Source organism: Eleutherodactylus coqui, chromosome 8 (genome assembly GCF_035609145.1).
Source record: "Eleutherodactylus coqui strain aEleCoq1 chromosome 8, aEleCoq1.hap1, whole genome shotgun sequence".
Taxonomy (NCBI): Eukaryota; Metazoa; Chordata; class Amphibia; order Anura; family Eleutherodactylidae; genus Eleutherodactylus; species Eleutherodactylus coqui.
Genome location: NC_089844.1, coordinates 40,342,234 through 40,364,237, shown reverse-complemented (window position 1 = coordinate 40,364,237; position 22,004 = coordinate 40,342,234). Strand labels below are relative to the sequence as shown.

At 45.5% G+C, this 22,004-nt stretch overlaps 1 protein-coding gene across 9 annotated transcripts in view; it reads right to left on the bottom strand.

Annotated features, from left to right (window-relative positions):
- TNS1 (tensin 1) overlaps positions 1-22,004 on the bottom strand; it is a 498,102-nt gene that overhangs the window by 34,908 nt on the left and 441,190 nt on the right. For all 9 annotated transcript variants that reach the window (XM_066575541.1, XM_066575542.1, XM_066575546.1 and 6 more), the window contains one exon: positions 4,873-6,585. In XM_066575541.1, coding sequence (XP_066431638.1) covers positions 4,873-6,585 — 1,713 coding nt within the window. The remainder of the gene's footprint in view (positions 1-4,872; positions 6,586-22,004) is intronic.

The following is a 22,004-nucleotide window of genomic DNA, read 5'->3' as shown; positions in this document are numbered from 1 at the left end:
ACGTGTGTGACTGCACCAAGAACATTGTATGTAGATGCAGAGGGAGGGCACGGACACCACCGGGACGGGCCAGTGCCAGCGCAAGATACCGATGGAGGGGCAGGGGGTAGCGTACAGGTACCGATGGAGGGGCAGGGGGTAGCGTACAGGTACCGATGGAGGGGCAGGGGGTAGCGTACAGGTACCGATGGAGGGGCAGGGGGTAGCGTACAGGTACCGATGGAGGGGCAGGGGGTAGCGTACAGGTACCGATGGAGGGGCAGGGGGTAGCGTACAGGTACCGATGGAGGGGCAGGGGGTAGCGTACAGGTACCGATGGAGGGGCAGCGTACAGGTACCGATGGAGGGGCAGCGTACAGGTACTGATGGAGGGACAGGGGGTAGCGTACAGATACCGATGGAGGGGCAGGGGGTAGCGTACAGATACCGATGGAGGGGCAGGGGGTAGCGTACAGATACCGATGGAGGGGCAGGGGGTAGCGTACAGATACCGATGGAGGGGCAGGGGGTAGCGTACAGATACCGATGGAGGGGCAGGGGCATTGTACAGAGACCGATGGAGGGGCAGGGGCATTGTACAGAGAGGTTTCAGCCTTATTTGGTCTCATCAGCATTGCTGATTCTTCCTGGAGAATCACCTAAATGGGTTGTAAGATGTAATAAGACAATCTGTGGACTCCTTCTAGGGAGCAAGACTTTCACTTGGCTCTAGACTAGCGGAACAGTTCCTATAACAACAGGAACAATAATTACACTAAAGCTTGTGTGTTTGTTGGCCGAGACTCGATGGAAGATAAAATATGTATCGCTCCAATATAGTAGATGTCAGAAGTCTACACACCCTGCCTTCACCCAGGGCGAAGATACAGTTCACTGACCTGGCTGGGGAATAGCCAACTAGTACACACCAATTCCCTAACCATTCTATATAGCCAAAAATGGTCACATGGCACACCCATGAATCCCTCAACGAATAGTAGCGGAGCAAGGGGCGGAGCTTACAGCATCTCACTGGCACTTTGTAGGGCTATTTGTTGGGCACAATGGTGCTTACTCATCCCGGGTTGATATGGCCTCATACAGTAAAGCATCCATTTTAATGCTTTGTTGCATAAGTGTTTGCGCCCCTCCTAGGGAAGCGAGTAATGATATTCAGGTAAAGGAAAATAAAGTTAAAATAAAAATGGAAACTGGATCATACGGGGGCCTCAAAATTGGTCAAAATGCTTAGAGCCGGTTTACGAAGGCTGCTCTCACACATGTGCTAGGAAACACGCCACGATTTTACACATGCACTGTCTTGCATTATCATAACTTTTATGGTTCAAGCCCCTTACAGGAACATAAAAGACGAAACAAAAAAAAAGGTAAGAATGAAAAAAAAAAAAAGAAAAAAAAAAAAAACACACACATAGCCCCCCCCAAAAAAACACTTTTTTTTTTTTGGACACTTTTCCGTTTATATTTAAAAAAATACTTATTTTACCTCATTGTATCCATAACGACCTGCACAATAGATTGAACACACTATTTATCCTGCACAGCAAAAACTGTAAAATACCTAAAACGCTTTTGTTCACTTTGCTTCCCCAAAAAAATGCACTAAAAGGGATCAAAAAAGCCGTATGTACCCCATAATGGTACCAATAATAACTACAGCGCGTCACACAAAAGACAAGCCTGCACAGAGCTCCGGCAATGGAAAAAAAATGTCACATGCTGTATGATTAGATGGCAGAATTGATGTTTTCTCTCTCTCCTCTCCAAGAAAATAAATAAGCGTTTTACAATACATTATATGTATCCAAAGATGGTACCGATAAAAACTACAGCTCGCCATGCAATGAACAAGCCCTCATCGACGGAAAAATAAAGTATGCCCGTAGTATGTGGACTGTAAATAGCAATATTACATGTATGGCGGTATTACGTGGACCCTTTAAGAATGCCAGTCAGGGAGGGGCGCCTCTTACTGTCCCCCAGGGTTCAGGCTATAAGAGAATATTGATCTTGCTGCATCCAAAATCAAGTCCATAGTAATGGAGTTCTGATAAGGGCGTGTAGACTTCTGATACCAACCTCCCCAAGTCTCTTCTATATGTTACAGGGCTTCTAGCTGAGGAATTACGGCTGTATGTGTTATGTATCAGCGAGGCCGCTCCATCCCTGAATTCATGAACAAACATGAAAAAGACCAAATCTTGTGAAATCTGTCTTTTTGTGTTTAGTAACATGTGAAATGAAAACGGTGGTAAGTTCTATTTACTGTGGTGTAACTAATACCTTTGTATCTGTTGCCAGGGTTACGGATGGGGTTGTGTATATATATATCTGTCCAGAAAGAGTATCCAGCTACTGCTAAATAGAGAGGGAAATATCCAATCCTTCATCCGCGAAGACTAAAAACGGATGCTGATCTGTCAAATTCCAAACATGCCGGATAACGGGACACATAGAATGCATTCCGTCTAAATCCGTCATCATCGCCTGTCCGGAGGCGCTGATGATGCGTGCAGGAAAGGAAATCGTTCATTGCTAAAGTCCCTGCATATCAACATACTACAAATCCCAACTTACTCCCATTAGTCAGACACATTTATACTTTATAATTTCATTTTTTATTGTTATGCTCTTCTAAAGGATGTTTTTTGTTTAACTGGGTGCAGGATCTTGTCTGGCCTGCAGGTGTCACTGTTACAATAAGAGTTTATAGAAGGTATACAGACTAATATACATTAGAAGGGCAGAGACCATTCAGGGGGCTTAATAGCGGCACTAAACTTTCTTTATAAACAAAGTACCCCCGAAGATCTACTTCTTCTTCTGCAGCCAATACTGGCCAAGAGATTCGGGTGCGTCAGTCCAAGTGTACTGCAGCTAGATGTGATCATTTGCGTAGAACTGGTGATAAGAAATGGGGAAAATCTTCTTTGAAATTATCTGATTAAAGACATTTTTTTCTATGTAGCAAGATAGTGGATTTATGCTAACAATTATATTTCAAGCTGTTACTCTCTGGCATCAGTTAGTATCATCTGAAGGCCTTTTGTGAAAGTTAATAGTGTTTATTAACATTCAATTAGTTCTGATAAGTTTGCAAAGTTTTTCACACCTGCACCTACACGTGTCAATGTCATTAGCCGCTTCTTGATTGAAGCCCTTTTCTTCTTTGGCGAGCTCGTCCACTCAGGGAAGCCACAGGTATGTGGAGATGCTGGAGTGACTCAGTCACACTGAAGTAGTACGGCCGGCGAGGAGCCCGGTATGAGGGTGGCTGGAATGTGGGGTTGGCCACACACTGTCCTGTGGTCAATGAATTCCAAACACGGCCTGTAATGACCACGTTTTGTATACCGACCGTGCAAATATTTACTCTGGGCATTCAGTAACTATAACATTGTTTGCATGACAAATGATGTCGGTTACCAGTCACTGCGGGTGAAGCGGGTGGCGTGAGGACACGAGTCATCATCTTGTGCTGGTGGGCAGCAATGTATTCTTAATGCTAAATGTCATAATAACCAAACCCTTAAAGGGATCCTCTGCTTTGGACAAGTCCTAATTGTTAGAAGGGTCCTTCACATTAAGCTAATTAAGAGTCCTCCTGTTCAAACCCCAGCAATCAGTTGTGGGGAAACCTGGCACTAAGTGTTCTGTTTTCCTGCAGTGCACCAACAGGAGAACTGAAGTATTACACACTGTCCACTCATATTAGTGGGTTGTTTGTGTAATTCGGAACAGGACAGGTCCTCCATAGAGAGATCATCTTTACAGCCACTTCCTACTCTGATCAAGAAATGAGGAGCCTGAACAGATGACATAATGAATGTATTAACTACATTTCTGTTAATAATTGCTATAGCCCCTATCACTGGCATAGCTATAGCGTGTAAACTAGCAGTTGCATTGGGACCCTGGACCCTAAGGGGGCTTAAAGGGGTTGCCCATACAGGCCAAATACTTACACACATCTCCTGTATCCGGTACAGGGTCAAGTGGTATAGGCTCTTTCTGTGCCCATCACGTCTTTGTAGGGGGCTGGCTGTTGAGCTCATTTCAATAATGAAGCCAGCCCCTTCTGTCTTTGCATTCGCAGCAACAGAGAAGGAGGAGGATTTAGATAATGAAATGAGGCGAACAGCCAGTCCCCTACGGGCACAAAGGAGGGCTATACCATATAACCTGGTGCCAGAACCAGGTCGAAAATGGAGGTTCTGATACTGCAGGTCCATGTATTATTTAAGCTCCCTTGACAACCCCTCTCTATTGGTGGAGGGATACATGGCTGTGTCATATGACAATTTATGGCTATGTAGAATGGTTTGGGAGATGGTGCATACATTGCAGTTGGCTATTCCCCAGCTAGGGCAGCGATCTGTATCTTTGCCTTGGGTGAAGCAAGGGTATGTAGACTTCTGAAATCCATTGTATTGGAGTGATGCATATTTTAACTTCTGGGTAGTCTTACTGCATAAGACAACTTTAGCATTATAAATGGCACATGATAAGAGGGGAGCCATGATACAAATTTTACATTGGAGCCCCAGAGCTTTAAGTAACGCCATAGGGCTCCTTCTTGAAAGTTTCTACTACAAGTGGAATGGGCCATGAAAGTAGATTGTGAAAAGACCAGAGGACGGGGATTAAAAACGCCATCAAGAGGCCGGAGAAGGTCCTGTGCTCAAGTAATCAAAAACGGACTATAGAAGAGCATACCACACGATGATCTCAGCAATACTTATTAATGCGCTATAACTCATTAAGAAAACACCTGACCTCCATACAGTGACGTCTCGAGGGTCAGACCATTCTTTTTATTAGTGTCAGTATAGATGTACACTTCACTAAACCCAGCAGATGATTGTTATTTACCTGCAACTCTGTGGGCAACGAGACCTTCCAGATTGTAGTTCTCGTCCTCTGGGGCTTCCCTGGCTTGCACTTGGAGTTGTGCGGTGACTGCAGGAGACACTGGGGATTGTACAGTAGTTTGCTGTGGACTGTTCTGTATAAAATCAGAGAGTGGTGGGATAGATGATGAGGGGGGAGTTCCGCTAGTCCCATAGCTGTAACTTCTCACTAAAGGAACCTGTTGGTTCTTATAGCCATAAGGAGAATAGGTTCCAGATGAATACGGCTCCCTGTACTCATTCAGAGGTCTAGTGGTGTCGGTGGGACCTATGGGTTCACATGAATAAGATCTTGGAGTTTGCTCCACAGGTGTATGAGCCTGGCTAACAGGAGCAGACGACAGATTGCCAGGTGACGAGAGCCCATAGGCATTGCTTGGCCTTTGAGATGCCACCTGTGGAGATGGCTGGCTGTAGACTCCCAGTGCTGGCTGGGCAGACAGTGACCCCGTTACTGGCATAGTTCTGTCCTCTTTCGGGGCAACAGGTACACTCTGTGACTTGTGCATCTGTGAGAATGAAGGATCAAGGTCCAACATTAGCATGTTAAGTGCTTCGATTGACTGCTCAATCTCCTTCTGGGAGGCCGTCATGGGGAACTCAGGGATACTATGACTCTGAGGAACAGTCTGAAAAGTGCTTGGCTGTGTTGTTGGTGTCACCATTTGATTCTCTATTGCACAGTCCTGCTGACGGGAGGGTGGTCGGCTTCCACCTTGTTGCCATGAGTTAAGACCCCTTTGTACAGCTTCTCTGCTGCTTCCGCTTCTCGCTGGTGCTTGAGGCAACTGAGGAATTGCTTCGTACTTCACTGGTTCTGTATTTGTGAAGGACTGAGAACGTAACATCCCATTTGGGTCGTAATAGTATAAGTGCTTTTGCATTACTGAGTCGGGTTGGGGTTGTCCCCAAGCGGAGATTGCTGGTTGGTTGACTTGGTAAGAGGATAGGTTATCCTGGGCAGAGACTGATGGTCTCATCTGACTACCAACATCTGGAGAATAAGGGGTAGTTGTATTTTTTAAGATGTTCTGGTTGTTATATGGATATCCACCATTAATCATGGTCTCCTTCCCAAGATAGCCATGCTTATGTAGCTTCTCTAAGCCATTAATCGTGGTTGGACCATTGGAAAAGTTCATATGGGGAGATTGATGGTAGCCGGTCTCATTCACATGAGGGCTACAGTCAAAAGAGGACAATGTACCCAAACTTCCAACACTATGTCCATCATGGTTGGGTAAGTCATCGTCTAGGATGTCTGTCTCCCTTTCAGCTGGTGGGGACATGCTGGTCCCGTTGACGTGAACCTGCGCTGGCACTACATGCAGCATCGCTCCTGTAACAGATGTGCCTGGATTTAAGTTGTGCATCTGTGCATCAGAGTCCAAGCCAAAGCCAATGAGAAGCCTTTCGAGCTCTTGTTTTTCCTCGGGCGTCAACCCTTGGTTAGAGGCCGCATTGGCCACTTGTTCATCTGTCTTATCAGTCTTGGTTGAAGCGGTAGAATTGCCAGAATCGCTGCTCACCGATAAGGTATGTTCGATATGATTGGGTGCGGCAGATAGAGGGATGCCACTGGCATTGACCGTGCTGGTACTCCCGTTTGTCGAGTCTTTCTTTTTCACTCTGGCATACAAGCTTCCATCCAGAGGTCCTTGAGTATGTCCGACTTCTGCAAGAAAAGAGAAGAAACAATTGTTAGCACTTAAGTATCTTGATAAGCAACACATCAGTATCTTTATCTATACCGTTCTGCACAGTCAGTAGCTCTTAAGATATCCAGAGAGACTCTCCACAGCCAAAATGTATTTTCAATGAAACCGCTAAGACCTCCTCTCCAGACCTGCTATCAACTCCCCCTGCAGCATGAAGGCATTAACCCTCCATCACAACCAACATCAAGTCATAAATCTTGTATAATTGTTCATCTAAACGCCATCACTTCAATCCCACAGGAACCTGTCCCCGATCCAAGCACTTTATCCAACCACGATGAGACTGTGACTCCATGCGCTTAATGCATCGGATAATGGAATTTTGGAAGGATGTATAAAAACATACGGTAATCGATACTCGGCCTTCACCGCCAACTAGATTAAGAGTCTCAGCACTGGGTTATGATCTCAGGAGATCTCCCGGAGGAGAAACATTTAGGTAGTGAAGCTTCAGCCTCATTGGGGATATTAACCTCTCAGAGGCACGGTTACAACAAAGCGAATCGATCTGTGGAACTAAAGATGGACAGTGTTGTCCTGTTTATGTTAGAGGTCACAGGTGCCGTCTGGTAAATATGAATACATGTAAAAATGTTATAAAAGTGCCATTTCTGTCACCACTCCCAGAAAACCAAGGCTTGTTTATGGCCTTAAATAGATTACGGTAAAATGTCAAAAAGTTGACCACAGAAGTGGGTGACAACCAACCATATGAGACCTCACTTAAACTAGAGAATAATAACGACCACCTCTGTGGGATCTGCATTCACATCAGAGGTGTATCTTGAAGCGCCTGTACCCCAATGCAGCATATCTGCACCAGGGCTCCTACCTATAATGTGCCATGTCTAATATACCTTAAGAGGCAGAAAGACCTTTGGGCCACCTTAGGCGCCAGGGTTCAAATGGGAGTGTTATATCTCTGCACCCTCTTTAGCTACAGCCCAGGTTGGCATCTAAAGCATGAGTTACCCATTTTCTAAAAAAAGCAGTAATCCACAGTGCAAAGGCTTAGTTGATATTTATAATAATTTTTGACATGTCTGCTAGGTTGTTGGAGACCCTGAACAGATATCCATTGGTTAGAAATGGTGTTGAGTGAACCAAAGCAGTCCAACCCTGTTTTGGGTCAAACTTTGCCAAAAGTTTGGTTTGGGATGAACCCAAACGGGGGGGGAAGAAGAAGAGGAAGAACAGGGAAAAGAAGAGGAAGAGTGGCTCAGTGCTTGGCACTGCTGTTTTTCAGCACTTAGGTTTAAATCTAACCAGGGCCAACATCTGCATGGAGTTTGAATGGTGGCTCAGTGGTGAGCACTGTTGACTTGCTGGGGTCTTAGGTTCAAAGGGTCTTAGAAAATGCTAGGGTCTTCGGTTCAAATCTGAACCTGGGCAACATCTGCATGGAGTTTGTATGTTCTACAAAAACATACTAATAGGTGAATATAGATTGTGAGTCCCAATCTGGACAGAAAATATCAAGTGATGTAAAGCACTGCTTAATATGCAGGGCATAATATAAGTAAAGGGGATTATTATCAAAACACAGGGAGAACATACAAACTCGATACAGAAGTTGTCAGACTTCAACCTAGGACTGCAAGACAACAGTGCTAACCACTGAGCCACAGAAGGAAAACCACCAAAGTTCTACACCAATTTTTAGGGGTACTGATCATGTTCCAGCTTGGTTCATACTAATTTGAGCCAAATTTTAGCAAACTATTCACTAGTCAGAAACAATCAGCTGATCACCTTCAATCTGAAGATCATCATTGTCAGTGAAATGTTGGTCAGACTGGAAGGATCCTCTGCTGTGAGGTCCCTTCTGAAAGTGCCAAGCAGATAAGAATATTACGTATTTAATCAGTTATGTGCCTACTTGTAGAATATTTCACCAGCAACGTCCCTGAGGCATGAAGCATCTTGTGCCTCATGCCTAAGCAATGCCCCCACTGCCTACTAGATGTACGTGTTGCATGCTTTTGATTTGGTTGTGTTCTCCAAAATAGATGCAGGGGCAGGACACCGCTCTACTGCAAACCTCAAATAGCGCCTGTCGGAAGCAGCAGCTGGAGATTCCTGTCCTCTGCTCCACAACGTGGAGCTCACACCCTGGTCCGGCCTCACGTTCACACATTACAATGTATCTCCACATTGTGGATCCTGAATGTCGTGTTGTTTTGCAGTCCCGGGACCGCACCCTGCTCCTTTGGGCAGAGCAGCGGATATATTTATACCCTCCGGGAAGCTCTCCATGCACTGATTCACACCATGTTTTCACGGGTGGAGGTGTGAAAAAACTAAATGGCATCAAACGTCCCTCCCAAATGACCTCACGGTGCCAACACCGTCATGTACACATTTCAGAAGTATGAGAGGATTTGTCAGCGGGCGCGAGATGACTCAACCAACAGAAGCACCAAATAATCCCATCCCCCCAGGGTACAAGAGAAGATGGGAGAGTCTAATACTGCGAAGAGCAGCATGAGATACTACTGGCACACCAGCACTCGCCCCCACTGCAGAACCAGGACCTCTGGGATCTGTTCTCCTCATCCTACCATTGTCAGAGGCAAGCACATTCCAGTTACCCGGCATCCAATAGACTGGAACGCTCACATTCCAGACTATTGGATGGGGACATTACATGTACTGCCTGGTATATAATGATCCACGGTGAACATTGGAAATCAACGCAACCATCCAGAACACTCAGGAGGCCACATGGACGTGTGTGTATTAGTGATGAACGAGCGTACTCGCTAAGGGCAAATACTCGAGCGAGTTTTGCCTCTTGCGAGTACCTGCCCGCTTGTCTCAAAAGATTCGGGTGCCGGCGGGGGTGAGCGGCGAGTTGCGGGAGTGAGCAGGGGGGAGCAAGAGAGAGATCCCCCCCCCCCCCCGTTCCTCCCCGCTCTCCCTCGCCTCTCCCAGCCCCCCGCCGGCACCCGAATCTTTTGAGACGAGTGGGCAGGTATTCGCAAAAGCAATACTTGCTCAAGTATTTGCCCTTAGCGAGTACGCTCGCTCATCTCTAGTGCGTATATCACCGGTTCGGGTAAAGTAGAAATACAAAGGTTCACAGATTTGCAAATAAATGAGAAAATTCTACCGATGTGCAGTCGCCAGTAGGGGGAGCTCAGGAGCTTATTGTATACTGGGTTATTATTGAGTGATATGTATATGTAGTAATTTCTTGAGTGGTAGCTGTATACATCTGTATACAGTGAGTTCACCCTAGTGCTGACTATCTCTGTATGTACTACACTCCCCCTAGTGGTGAATGTATATACCTGTATACAGCAAGCTCCCCTTATGCTCACAGAAAATCAACGATCAACTAAAGACAGTTCACTTGTTCATCATTTGAACTTTGTCCCTTTTACGTGGCCCGATTGTCAAGTGAACCTTCATGCCCAGAAGTTGGGCGCTAAGACAGGAACCTACATATGGTCCATTCAGTAGCTCTGGGCAGGAGGCGGGGCTGTAACAACTTATCATTCCTAATAGACTTGTTGAGAAATATATATTCCCTGTTTATATAAAGCGGTTCTGGCCTTAGGCTAGATAGTGCCCTGTGCAGAATTTTTTTGGCACCCCCTCACTCAATACATTGTAAGAAAAACAATATACAGTATATTGCACTGATAGGCAGTCTGTATGTATTCGGCTTGTGCAGAAAACAGTAAATCCACACCAGACAGCTCAGTGAATAAATACAGTACCAGAACCAAGCTCATAACATAAATACGGAACCAGAACCAAGGTAATGACATAAATACAGTAACAGTACCAAATGATTGTGTTCAGTGAGCGCCAATGGGCTGACAACAGCAACTTGGGACATCAGAGGGGAAGAGACAGAATCAGGAGGATAAAGATTCTTGTTGCTCCACAATACACTGCCTTACAGAGGAAGAAGATTATCTGGCCGGACAGACCTAAGGGTGGAGATCGTTCCCAGCCTTCATCCGCCTGGTGTCCCCCTACTACAAGCTGGTGGCCAGTGCTCTGTGTAACCATACGGGTCTCATATAGCTTAGGCTGGCCTGTATATATCACATGCTGTACTCCGAGGGTGGTAGGAGCTATGAAAACACAGACCGCTATTTTAGGAGTCCGTCTGGTATTTCTCACAACGGTTGCACAACACTGGATAACAACACTGGCACAACTCTCTGCCCTATCTCTATTTACCCAAGCGCTAGACTCAGAAGAACAGGACACGGCACTGGGGTTATTCCCTGTCTAACCTTCATACAAGTTCTCTGTTCCATCTGCTCTGGGGAGAGCTAGTGACAACTAATATGGCTGCCACAATGGTGACCCAGCTTTTCCATACTCCCCACCCCTTTATCTGAATGGATTTTTCTTTCAGGAATATGGGAAAGCTGGGTGATGGCAGATTTATTGGTTGTCACACAGTTTTCCAAGAAGACTAAACACTTTCAAATTTCTAATGACTTGAACAATTGTTTGCAGCTACATAAAAGTCAAAAGGTTAGATAGCTGTAAGTAAGTGAACCCCTATAAATGATGGCGCTGTGGGCTGAGGAGCTGCTGCCACCTTGTCTCGCGCTTCTCCTGGACTGGATCAATAGGAAGGAGGCATTGACTAAGTGAAGGAGAAGTCAAGAGCGGGACAGCAGCTGCTCCAAGACATGTCTCCGTATATTACTGGGGATGCGGGAAGGATGGAGACCTCCTGAGACCACCTCATTCCTGCACAACCAAAATGGCTTAAGGGGCGATGCCACCGGTCACACAGTTACACATGGATCCTGCCACCATCCATGTAGTATGAGCCTGTACTCACACGGGCAATGGTCCCATGTAAGTCCCATCCAATTCCGAGATGTATAGAACTCACACATTAAAAGAACACACTGATTGGTGGGGTCATAGGACGGGCCTAGATGGCATCAGCAACGAGATCCTTCTATATAACAGGTCACCAGTGCTATAGACGCCCAATAGCTGGGGTGAGAGACTTGCATTTTTTTCCTATGAGAAGCTTGAGTCTTCATCTCTTATAGGACCTAGAAGTCTGATGCTTTCTGGAGTACAAATAGAATGCCAGAAGAACAGTTAAGACTGACACTCACATAGGCAGAGCAGTAGGAAAACTGGAATGGGGATTCTTAGTCTGAGGACACGACGACCCAGGGCCTTTATTCAGTATTCCACCCCTCCGTCATTCCTCCCTGATGAGGATCGTGCCCATCTCTTGCATAAAGAGACAGATAGATAGCATTACGCCCTAATCCGCCGTAACAATAACACCGCATTCAGCTGGATGATTTCTGTTAAATGCTTTCAGCTTAAGAATGCAAACACATCGCCAGCATGTTCACAGCACACACGCAAACTCCGAGTGCAGATCCTCTGCGGCCATCTCTACACCCTGCTGGCATGTAGGTAAGCCATGTACAGAGGATGGGCAATGATGCCCATTCACAAAAAACCCTGCCTGATATCCATTACTGATGTGAAGAGAGATATGACCCTAATCAGCCATCTATCACCCCAGAGTCCAAGAACAAAGTAAGGGGATAAGCGGCGGTCACATAACCTGCCACCACTTAGCTCACAAGAGGATGGAGCAGGGAAAATCCAGGACATGTAATATGCGGTGTCCCTGCGCTGTCTGATGCGAGTTGCTATCACCCGCATGCATACTGCCGTAGGCTGTACACACGCCGGCGGGTTTTTTTCTTTGTCCCATAAAATTAGTCTGATTTTTTTCCTGTGTTTTAGTGAATTTTCACACACATAAAAACATTGCTGCCTGGTCCTCCTTTATTTGTGGTTCCCATGGCTACATGTTATAAACAGATTGTGCTCACATCATGAGAGGGAGATCTGTTCTGATTTTTTTTGTAATTGGACTATTCGCCCATGTAAAAAAAGAAAAAAAAACTCATGTAAATATTCCCATTCAATGAATGTGTTCTCGTTCCGTGCCATTTCAGTCCAAAAAACAAACTCTGCCCATCAGCCTGAGCACAAGATCCTCCTCTGCTCTAGCAGTGCGGCTGTGTGATACAGGTGCAGGCATGCAGAATGGTGGTCACCTGTAACCTACAGCAGAAAAAAGGAACCCCAACCCCAGGGATGAGAGCGGCCCCCAAATACAAGAGGGGAAATACACCTGCCTTTGCGTTACTTCTGTACATGCAAGTAATTGCAAGCCAAGAGATTTTTCTAGGGAAGATGAAGGTGCAGGTAAAGCTACGAGTGCGGACCTCTGTATATGGATGGATTCACACGCTGCGTGTGCCACTTTTTCATGGCATTTCTTTCGACTTTCGAATGGGGTTTTTCTGTCACAAACCCTTTAACTAGACGTTAGTTTGTAACAAATTACTGAAAAGTCTATGTACAAACCATGAAAAAATATTTAGCGCGAAGGAGCTCTAACAGGACGGGTTTATAAGACCATTCAGGGTCTGCGGAAAGCTGGGTGACGGGGTGATAATACATCACTTAGCATCGGCTACAGGGATAATGCAAAAATAGCTGAACAGGATAGAAGAGAACAACTGGGGGTTGGGAGGGGGTGCATTTATTTCAGGTTATGCATTGATTTAAAGGGGCAATGTCCTTTATGTATACAGTATACTGCAGTGCAGATGTACTAGAACAGGCTGAGCACATTCCTCCCATCCACATCTAACGGCCGCAGCACATTACACAGCGGAGAAGACTCACAATTCCTACCATGTATCACAGCACTTCCATCCATCGGCAACACTTTCACCCTGAGATACATCTGAAACTAGAACAAGTGGCGACTCGACAGCTGGCACCGCACTACAAGTCCCAGCACAACCTAATAGCTACAAAGACAAGCAAGCAGCTGCTATTTGCACAGACTACACATCCAGCTCAACTGGACCTGATGATTTAATAATTGGGGTGTTTCTGCACTACAAGCCCCAGGATAACTTGCCTACATTAACTGCTATGTGGCTGGACTATATGTCCCAGCATATGCTGCCAACTCAATACACCAACTGTGATGAGGCCAGACTACAAGTCCCAGCACAACTGATAGCTATAGAGATGATAAAGTCCATAGTTTGCCAACTGTTAGATGGACAGACTACAAATCCCAGCGCAGCGGTGACTATAATGTCTGACTACAACTCCCAGCACAAAAGCCACTTAAGTATTTAACCCATGTCATACCAGCTACAAAGGGAACACACTACAGATCCCAGCACCACAAAGACATACACGGCCAGAGTTTGAGTTGTTTTACTCTTTTCCTTCAAGTTTCGATGTAGTTATACTGAGTTTGTCATTTAGAGGAGGTAACAAATACTGTTCTTTTAGTACATATGTAGTCAACTGTAACATGTTCTGATAGCTACAATGCTGTAAACCAGGTGATCCCAATGTGTCAGTCATGTTAACAACGGCTACATCTGTACATCATCCTAGTGATCCCAACGATCTGCTCCACCTGGACAACCAGCAACAATGTAACAGCAGAGAGGAATGCTGAGGACACTGCCATTAGTACCGATGTATAGACGGCCCCGGGATGTCACTCACCTGCTGGCTGTCAGCTCTCAGCACCCCGGGATAATGGCTCTTTCATCCAGACGAGTCCCCAGGAGGAGGAGGAGGTGTCTGGATGAGTCTCCGGCTGGTAGTGGGATAGAGGAATGAGCGGAGCGCCGGCTGAGGGTTGGACTCCCCACTAAACAATGACATCAGCGCAGACGGCACAGCACGGAGACATGTGGGAACCGGACAGCGATCGCCGCGCAAACTTGGGAGGCTTTCCGCTTTTATGTAAATAAAGCTTCATCAGCGTCCAAGGGAAAGTTCAGCAACTTTCTAATATGCTTCGTGCTTCAGTTCCTCGCCCTCTTATAGGTTTCTGTTTGCTGTCAGTTAATAGAAATATTCAAGAAGCTGAAAGCAGATCTAATACTTCTCACAGCTGAGGGCTCGTTACAATGGTTCAGTCCTCTATATACACAGCCTGATACATATCAGCACACTGGCGCTGCTGGCATGTACAGCTCATTACAGACAGCTAGCAGAGATCCTGGAAATGGGGAGGAATACAACACTATAGAAGCTGTAAATCTTTTCTTTATACAGTAATGACAATTAATTAACAGAAAACCCCTTTAAATTTGTCATGAAGCTTGACAGTGGTTAGTCTGTTTTTACAGCGTTGTCATTCTACTTTCCAAATGTCAAACCTGTCTGGTTATATAGAGAGGTCTTCTGCTCCAGTATCTACACCGAATGGTCGCTTTATTAGAGACCCCCAATAGTAGCACTTTGGATCTCACTTTGGTCTTCAGAACTGCAGCAATACATATCCATCCAGAGGTATCAGTGGACCCAGGATGTGCTAAGAATGCCATGCTCCACCTGCCTGAAGGAAGGGGTCATCGATTCATGCTGCTTGCGCCAAATTCTGACCTCCCATCAGCACGGGGCAACAGAAATCTGGATTCAACTGAGCAGGTGATGTTTTTCCGCTGCTCAGTGATACAATTTTTGCACTCTTTTTCCCACTGGAGACTCGTCTTCTTGTTTCTCTCAGACACAATGGCGCTGACCCTGGTTGTCTGCTGTTATATCCTAGCCTATCTGTGCTAAGGGATGAGTGGTGCGTTCAGACACATTAGTTGGAGCACCAGTGTTGTATTCAGCTGCTCCTGACTTTGCAATACCTATTAGTCAGAACGATTCCTGACATCCTCTTCTGACCCCTTTTGACAATGATTTGTTTCAGTCCACAAGATCCCCTTTCACTGGATGTTTTTCGTCGATCACACTATTCTCAGTATACTCTCCACACACCATTACATGAGAAAACCCCACGCGGTTGGCAGTGACATCCCGGCTAGTCTAGCACCGATGACCAGACCTCATTGCAAATCGCTTAGTTCACTGGATTTTCCCATCTAATATGGATTCACACAGAAACTGACCCATGGAAAACTTGTCATGTGATTTTGGCCACTTTCAGATGGGTGACAATATTGCGTGATTTCCTTGTGATGCGACAGCGCTGCAAATCGTATTTATGCGAAGGCCATGCTTTCCAATGGGTTTCTTCACCTTAGCTATGTTTTGTAGGCTGCTTTATTGCGAGAAGAAAAAATTGCGTCATGCTCTATGTAGCCGCAATTTGCGATACTTTGTAGCCCAGGTTTCCCTACGGAGCCTTTTTTTGTGTTGCATCGCGCAAAAACATGTTTTTCATGCAGTGTGATGCAAGTTTTACAGTAGGAAGTCCTACTGTATGTCCCTAAAATAAGCCCTAGCTGCATTTAAAAAAAACCAATACTTTACATAACAGGCGCTGGCTGCTACGCCGCACTTCTCCTGAAGCTCCAGCACTTGTTTGTAGTCTTTAGACATCACTTCCTGGTCAGGGGGTTCAACAATCCAGCCTCCAGGAAGCACTGTCTCTGATTGGTTCCCGAGTGTCACACCTTAGCCAGTCACTGCAGCGCTCGATGAACCAATCACAGCCATCACATTGGCAATTTTTGTTTTCGCAATAAAGCAGCCTACAAAACATAGCTAAGGTGAAGAAACCCATTGGAAAGCATGGCCTTTGCATACATGTGATTTGCAGCGCTGTCAAATCACAAGACAATCATCCAATTTTGTCGTCCATGTGAAAGTGGCCTAAAATCACATGACAAGTGCGGAGGAGCAGACAGCGCCTGTTAGGTAATGTTTTTTTCTTTTAATGAGCCAGGGCTTATTTTCAGGCTTATATTTCAAGCCCTCCCCCCCCCCCCCCCCCCTCCCACCAAAAAATCCAAGCAAATGAGTGCCACAAAGTTGCCATATTGCCGTGAGAAAATGCAACAATATCCATCCAGGGGTATCAATGGACCCAGGGTGTGCCAAGAAAACCATACCCGCACCATTAGACCACCTGCCTGAACGTAGGGGTCATCGATGCATGCTGCTTGCGCCAAATTCTGACCTCCCATCAGCACGGTGCAGCGGAAATTTGGATCCAACTGAGCAGGTGATGTTTTTCCGCTGCTCAGTGATACAATTTTTGCACTCTTTATCCCACTGGAGACTCGTCTTTTTGTTTCTCTTAGACACAATGGTGCTGACCCTGCTTGTCTGAATACTGCTGTGATATCGCTGTGATTCTGTCGCAACGATATTGCTGTCACCTATGTGAAGGAGGCCCTATACTCTGGGGTGAGGGGTCTCATTTCCATACAAAGAAGCTCCAATTTGAGAGATCCAGGGGCTATAATAAAGTGGCCATTATGTGTAAAATAAGGCAGGTCTGTCATTAAAAACTCTAGAAAAACTTTGAGGTGATCCTGTGATCAGAGTTGTTAGGTTAGTTCTTACCCAACTTTCCCAGAACCAGGCATAATAACTAAAATAACCTCCAAAATAGCATCTGATGGGGGCGCCTCCCAGCTTTCCCAAAATCCTAAATGGCAAATTTATGTAGAAATGCTGAAGTGACAGAAGCCCTTTAGCTCCATGGGAGGTTTCTGTCCACTGTGGGCTTGCCTCACTGTGTGGGGAAGGAAAAGTACATGATTAAGGCCATGTTCACACATCTGATATGCTCATGCGAGTTCCATCAATGTCCGAGACAGACAGAACTACGCACAGAGAATGAACCCATTCATTTGGATTAATTCATGAGCGATTTTTCACTTGGACCGATGGTTCAGGTTACAAAAATCGCTGCATGTCCTATTTTTGTGTGAGTCTTGCATGAAAATGGAGCATGTAATGTGCGCTGTCCTGCACAGCGCATAGATGGGGTGATTGTGTGCTGAGAGCGAGTTGCGCCCAAGAAGTTCAGGTGCAACTCGCTCTCAGCGCTGGGAATACGGTCTAGGGTGGATTTGCCCCTTCACAGAATCGCTGTATCTGACTGACTTAGCTCTGCAGCATCTAACAGATTCAGTTTAGGTACACTGACAAACTCATTTCTGTGAAATAGACAAGCTCACCTCTGCAACACTGACAAACTCAGCTCTGTTACATGTGACAGGTTAAAAAAACAAATGTCCACCCTGATTCTGTTACTGACATTACCATCACTGCCGTCAACACTACACATTCTGTTACTGTAAAGAACCCCTCCCGTCATTACTTCTTATGGGAACAGGGCTCCCTCCTGCACACAGAAGCAGCTGGGATAGAAATCAGAGCAGTGAAGAATCTCTAGAAAATCATGTGTGTTGGAGCCAAGTTGCAGAGACATTCTCATGGCAATATCCGAGATTCCTCACATCTCGCTCAGTCCCATTGACTCTATAAACAGCCCAGTAACATCTGCACAGATGAGCGCTCCAGATGACTGGACTTGTTTCCGACAGCTGTATCTTTGTCGTCTCTGAAAAATTGGGGACGCCAAATCTGAAATCGGCGGCCCACGTGTTTTTTCTGCTCTTAAATGGGAAGAGATAAACGTAAAAAGAGATGGAATTTCCAAAGTCTGACTAAACACGAATGGCTTAAAAGTAGTAAAATGATAAAATGTTGTTTAATTTGACAGATTTAGTGAGTGCGATGCCCTAATAGCAGGGAGTGGATGGATTACCCTTCACAAAGTGGATTAGCTACTTTCTCCTCTACAGGAGGAAGCTGCTATCTTGGCCCCAACAGGAGGGGTTATCCTTCCCTGAGCAGGAGGGAGTAGTTATCCTTCCTTGGCCTCCAGAATGTGGCTATCCTTGTCTAAGGACTCACTCACACGGGGTGTATGTCACCCGGCGGGGGCATAGCCATAGGAGATGCAGAGGTAGCAGTTGCTACCGGGCCCTGGAGCCTTAAGGCCCTTCTATCATATAAGAAACCACCAGTATTATGAATGACACATGGATAGTTAGGGGGCCATGTTGCAGATTTTGCATTGGGGCCTCCTACATTTAGCCTCTTTTAAGATTCTAGCAATGTCCCCGACTGCTAGCGTTGCTTCGCTGGGCTTATTAAGCGACCCAACAATGCAGAGGAAAGTTGTGGAAGGGCCCCTAGGCTGCAGTTTTGCATCCGGGGGCCCCTGTGCCTTTAACTACACCACGCCTGTGTAATATGCAGTGCTGTAAGCTCATTGATTTCTATTGGACAACTCATACCTGCGTTTTTTTCATACATGTTTTATACGTGAAAAAATGCAGCAAGGCTCATTTTGGCGCGTAACTCACACCATTATTGGCTATAAATGTACATGCGTATTTGCTGTGTACTGAGTATTTTACACATTATACACTGGACACATAAGCCTGTGTGAGTGAGCCCTAAAATATGAAGGTTTGACTGACCTCCGTAGAACAGCTATCCTTCCCTGACCTAGAGGCTATTAACTCTGATGCTGAATGGAGTAGCTATCCTTCCCTGACCTAGAGGCTATTAACTGTGATGCTGGATGGAGCAGCTATCCTTCCCTGGCCTAGAGGGTGTGGCTATCCTTCCCTTAAGGGGGCGTGGCTATTTCCCATACTGGAAGTAGAGGCTATCCTTGCTTGAATAGGAGTGGCTAAACAAGAGGGAGCGGTTACAGTGCATCAACAAGAGAGTGTGGCTATTATTTCTAATATTGGATGGAGGGGTTAACCTTCCCGCAATAGAAGGGATTGGCTATGCTTTCTGAGACGATAGTGGCTATCCTTTCCAGGACAAGAGGGAGTGGCTATCCTTTCCTGAACAAAAAGGAGCAGCTATCCTTTCCTGAATAAGAGGGGGGTTCCTTTGCTGAATAGGAGGGCGTGGCTATCGAGTCCTGTATGGAGTAAGTTACCATCCTTTTCCCATAATGAAGGGACTAGCAACTTAAAAGCAAATGAAGGTTCCTACTGAATAACAGTGAGGGGCGATCTTACAAATGGGGGAGAATAGATACTACTAATATACTGGAGCATTGAACAACTTTTCATTACACAACTTTTATTTGCTGAAAACAGAATAGCCTTTTAAGAAAAGCCAAATTTAGGAAAGATGGATTGAGCAGCCTGTACTATTCTGTAATTGCTAAAATGAGATGATCTATCTGCGGAGGATTTGTAGCCGCTCGGGAGATGTGACGACTTCTTTTGGCTTTTTATCCTTTTCATGTGAAGTAACTCAGTTACGGAGGAGGAATGACTCTAGAGTGCGATAAGTGCAGATGTTAGAATAGCTGGAGGGGCCCGCCTGGCAGATTATGGATGATTACAGTACAGGGTGACACTGATAAATGATGCCAAATTGTACTGACAAGGGTTTTAATTGCTAATTTACTGTGTGGTAATTACCCCGTGGGCAAGTGGCAAGAAAAGTACGGATATTTTTAGATGGCACAATCATACTGGAGCAGATGTATCGGTGTATTCATCAGATTTCTGCTGTAAATACCTTAATAAATGCGCATTTTGAGACAAACATGTCTGCAACAGTAGGCGGAGCTTAGGAATTGCACCAAGTGAGACTCATTTATCCAAGTTTTTTTTATACTTTTCTCCTTAGGGCTCTGTGACTTGTGAACAGAAAATAAGTTTTGTTGAAGAGGGTCACCTGGTAAAGCTCCAATGTAAAAGATTAGCTCAATTCTGCTGGTGGTTTCTGGAAACTGTTAGCAACTGTGTTCAAACTCAAACAGCTTTGGGGTATTTCACTACATTTTAGGAACACTTAATGGAGTAAAATGCTTTAACTATATTAGAGTTAGAGTGTGGTCCAATGCGCTCAGACTGGAAAGCTCAGAGAGGAAAAGAAGGCTCTCACTCTGAACGGGGGAGAGAACACCGGGCTGAGGATAAGCCAGGCGTGACTCCACCCTAGTGGTCCCAGGTCGTCGTATACAAACAAGTACCAACGTCCGCTGGAGTATAATATTCCAGTTTATTGAGGATACAATCAGTATAAGCCCAGTATCTGGAACTGACGTAAGGTCTGGTGCAACGCGTTTCGGAGCGTAAATGAGCTCCCTTATCAAGCACAGGCTTGGAGTTGAGTTGTGGGCTTGTTCAGTGCTACAATCCCTAGGTACTGGGCTTATACCGATTTTGTCCTAAAAAAAACTGGAATATTATACTCCTGTAGGTGTTGGTACTTGTTTGTATACGACAACCTGGGACCACTAGGGTGAAGTCACACCTGGGTTATCCTCATCCCGGTCTTCTCTCCCACTTTTCAAGTGAGTACCTTCTTTTCTTCTCTGGGATTTCCAGTCTGAGCGCATTGGGCGACACTCTAACTGCTTCTGACCCCCATATTACACATATGGGGGAGGGGGGTTACCTTTTCTCCACATGCTGCTCTCCACCGCAGTGGATCATTTAAGAATCTGAAGATCTCCCTCTTTCCCTCCATGACCTACATCGCTTCCAAGGCTATGTACCTCTACATCGCTTCCCTTCTTTGTAACTCTACATTAACTATACTAGAGATAGCAATGGCCACATGGAAAGTTTGGTCCAAAATTGGGCCTGTCCTTAGAACAGGGGTACAGCTAGTGGTTATGTTACGGCTGCTGTAGCAGCTCTATTACAGGCCAGTTTTATTTAGTGTCTCATTGGAGTTCCAGTAGACTGATGTTACAGTATCTTCTCTGACTGTCTTCTAAAAGTCCCAAAATACACCTCTATTTCCTGTTTAGTTCACATGCTGACGCCACTATTTATTTCCAGAGTCGTATAAGACATCCGATCTACTGTATATAGGCAGGAACGAGGACAGAGAGGCAGGTGAATGATGCGTGTCCATCTCCTAAAGAGGCCGATGGGATTGGCGGCTCCAAAGCAGATTCCTGATGTCATTCCAACCTAAGAGTGTAGATTTATTTAAAGTCCTAGGGTTTACCTTTGAGCACCATTAAGCAACAAATTTACAGATATAGAATCTACATTAAAAGTTACTATGTACACACCGCAATTTCCTGTATGGATCCTGAGTTACATCCTGTATTATACTCCAGAGCTGCACTCACTATTCTGCTGGTGGGGTCACAGTGTACATACATTACTTATCCTGTACTGACCCTGAGTTACATCCTGTATTATACTCCAGAGCTGCACTCACTATTCTGCTGGTGGAGTCACAGTGTACATACATTACTTATCCTGTACTGACCCTGAGTTACATCCTGTATTATACTCCAGAGCTGCACTCACTATTCTGCTGGTAGAGTCACTGTGTACATACATTACTTATCCTGTACTGATCCTGAGTTACATCTTGTATTATACCCCAGAGCTGCACTCACTATTCTGCTGTGGAGTCACTGTGTACATACATTACTTGTCCTGTACTAATCCTGAGTTACATCCTGTATTATACTGCAGAGCTGCACTCACTATTCTGCTGGTGGAGTCACTGTATACATTACATTACTTATCCTGTACTGATCCTGAGTTACATCCTG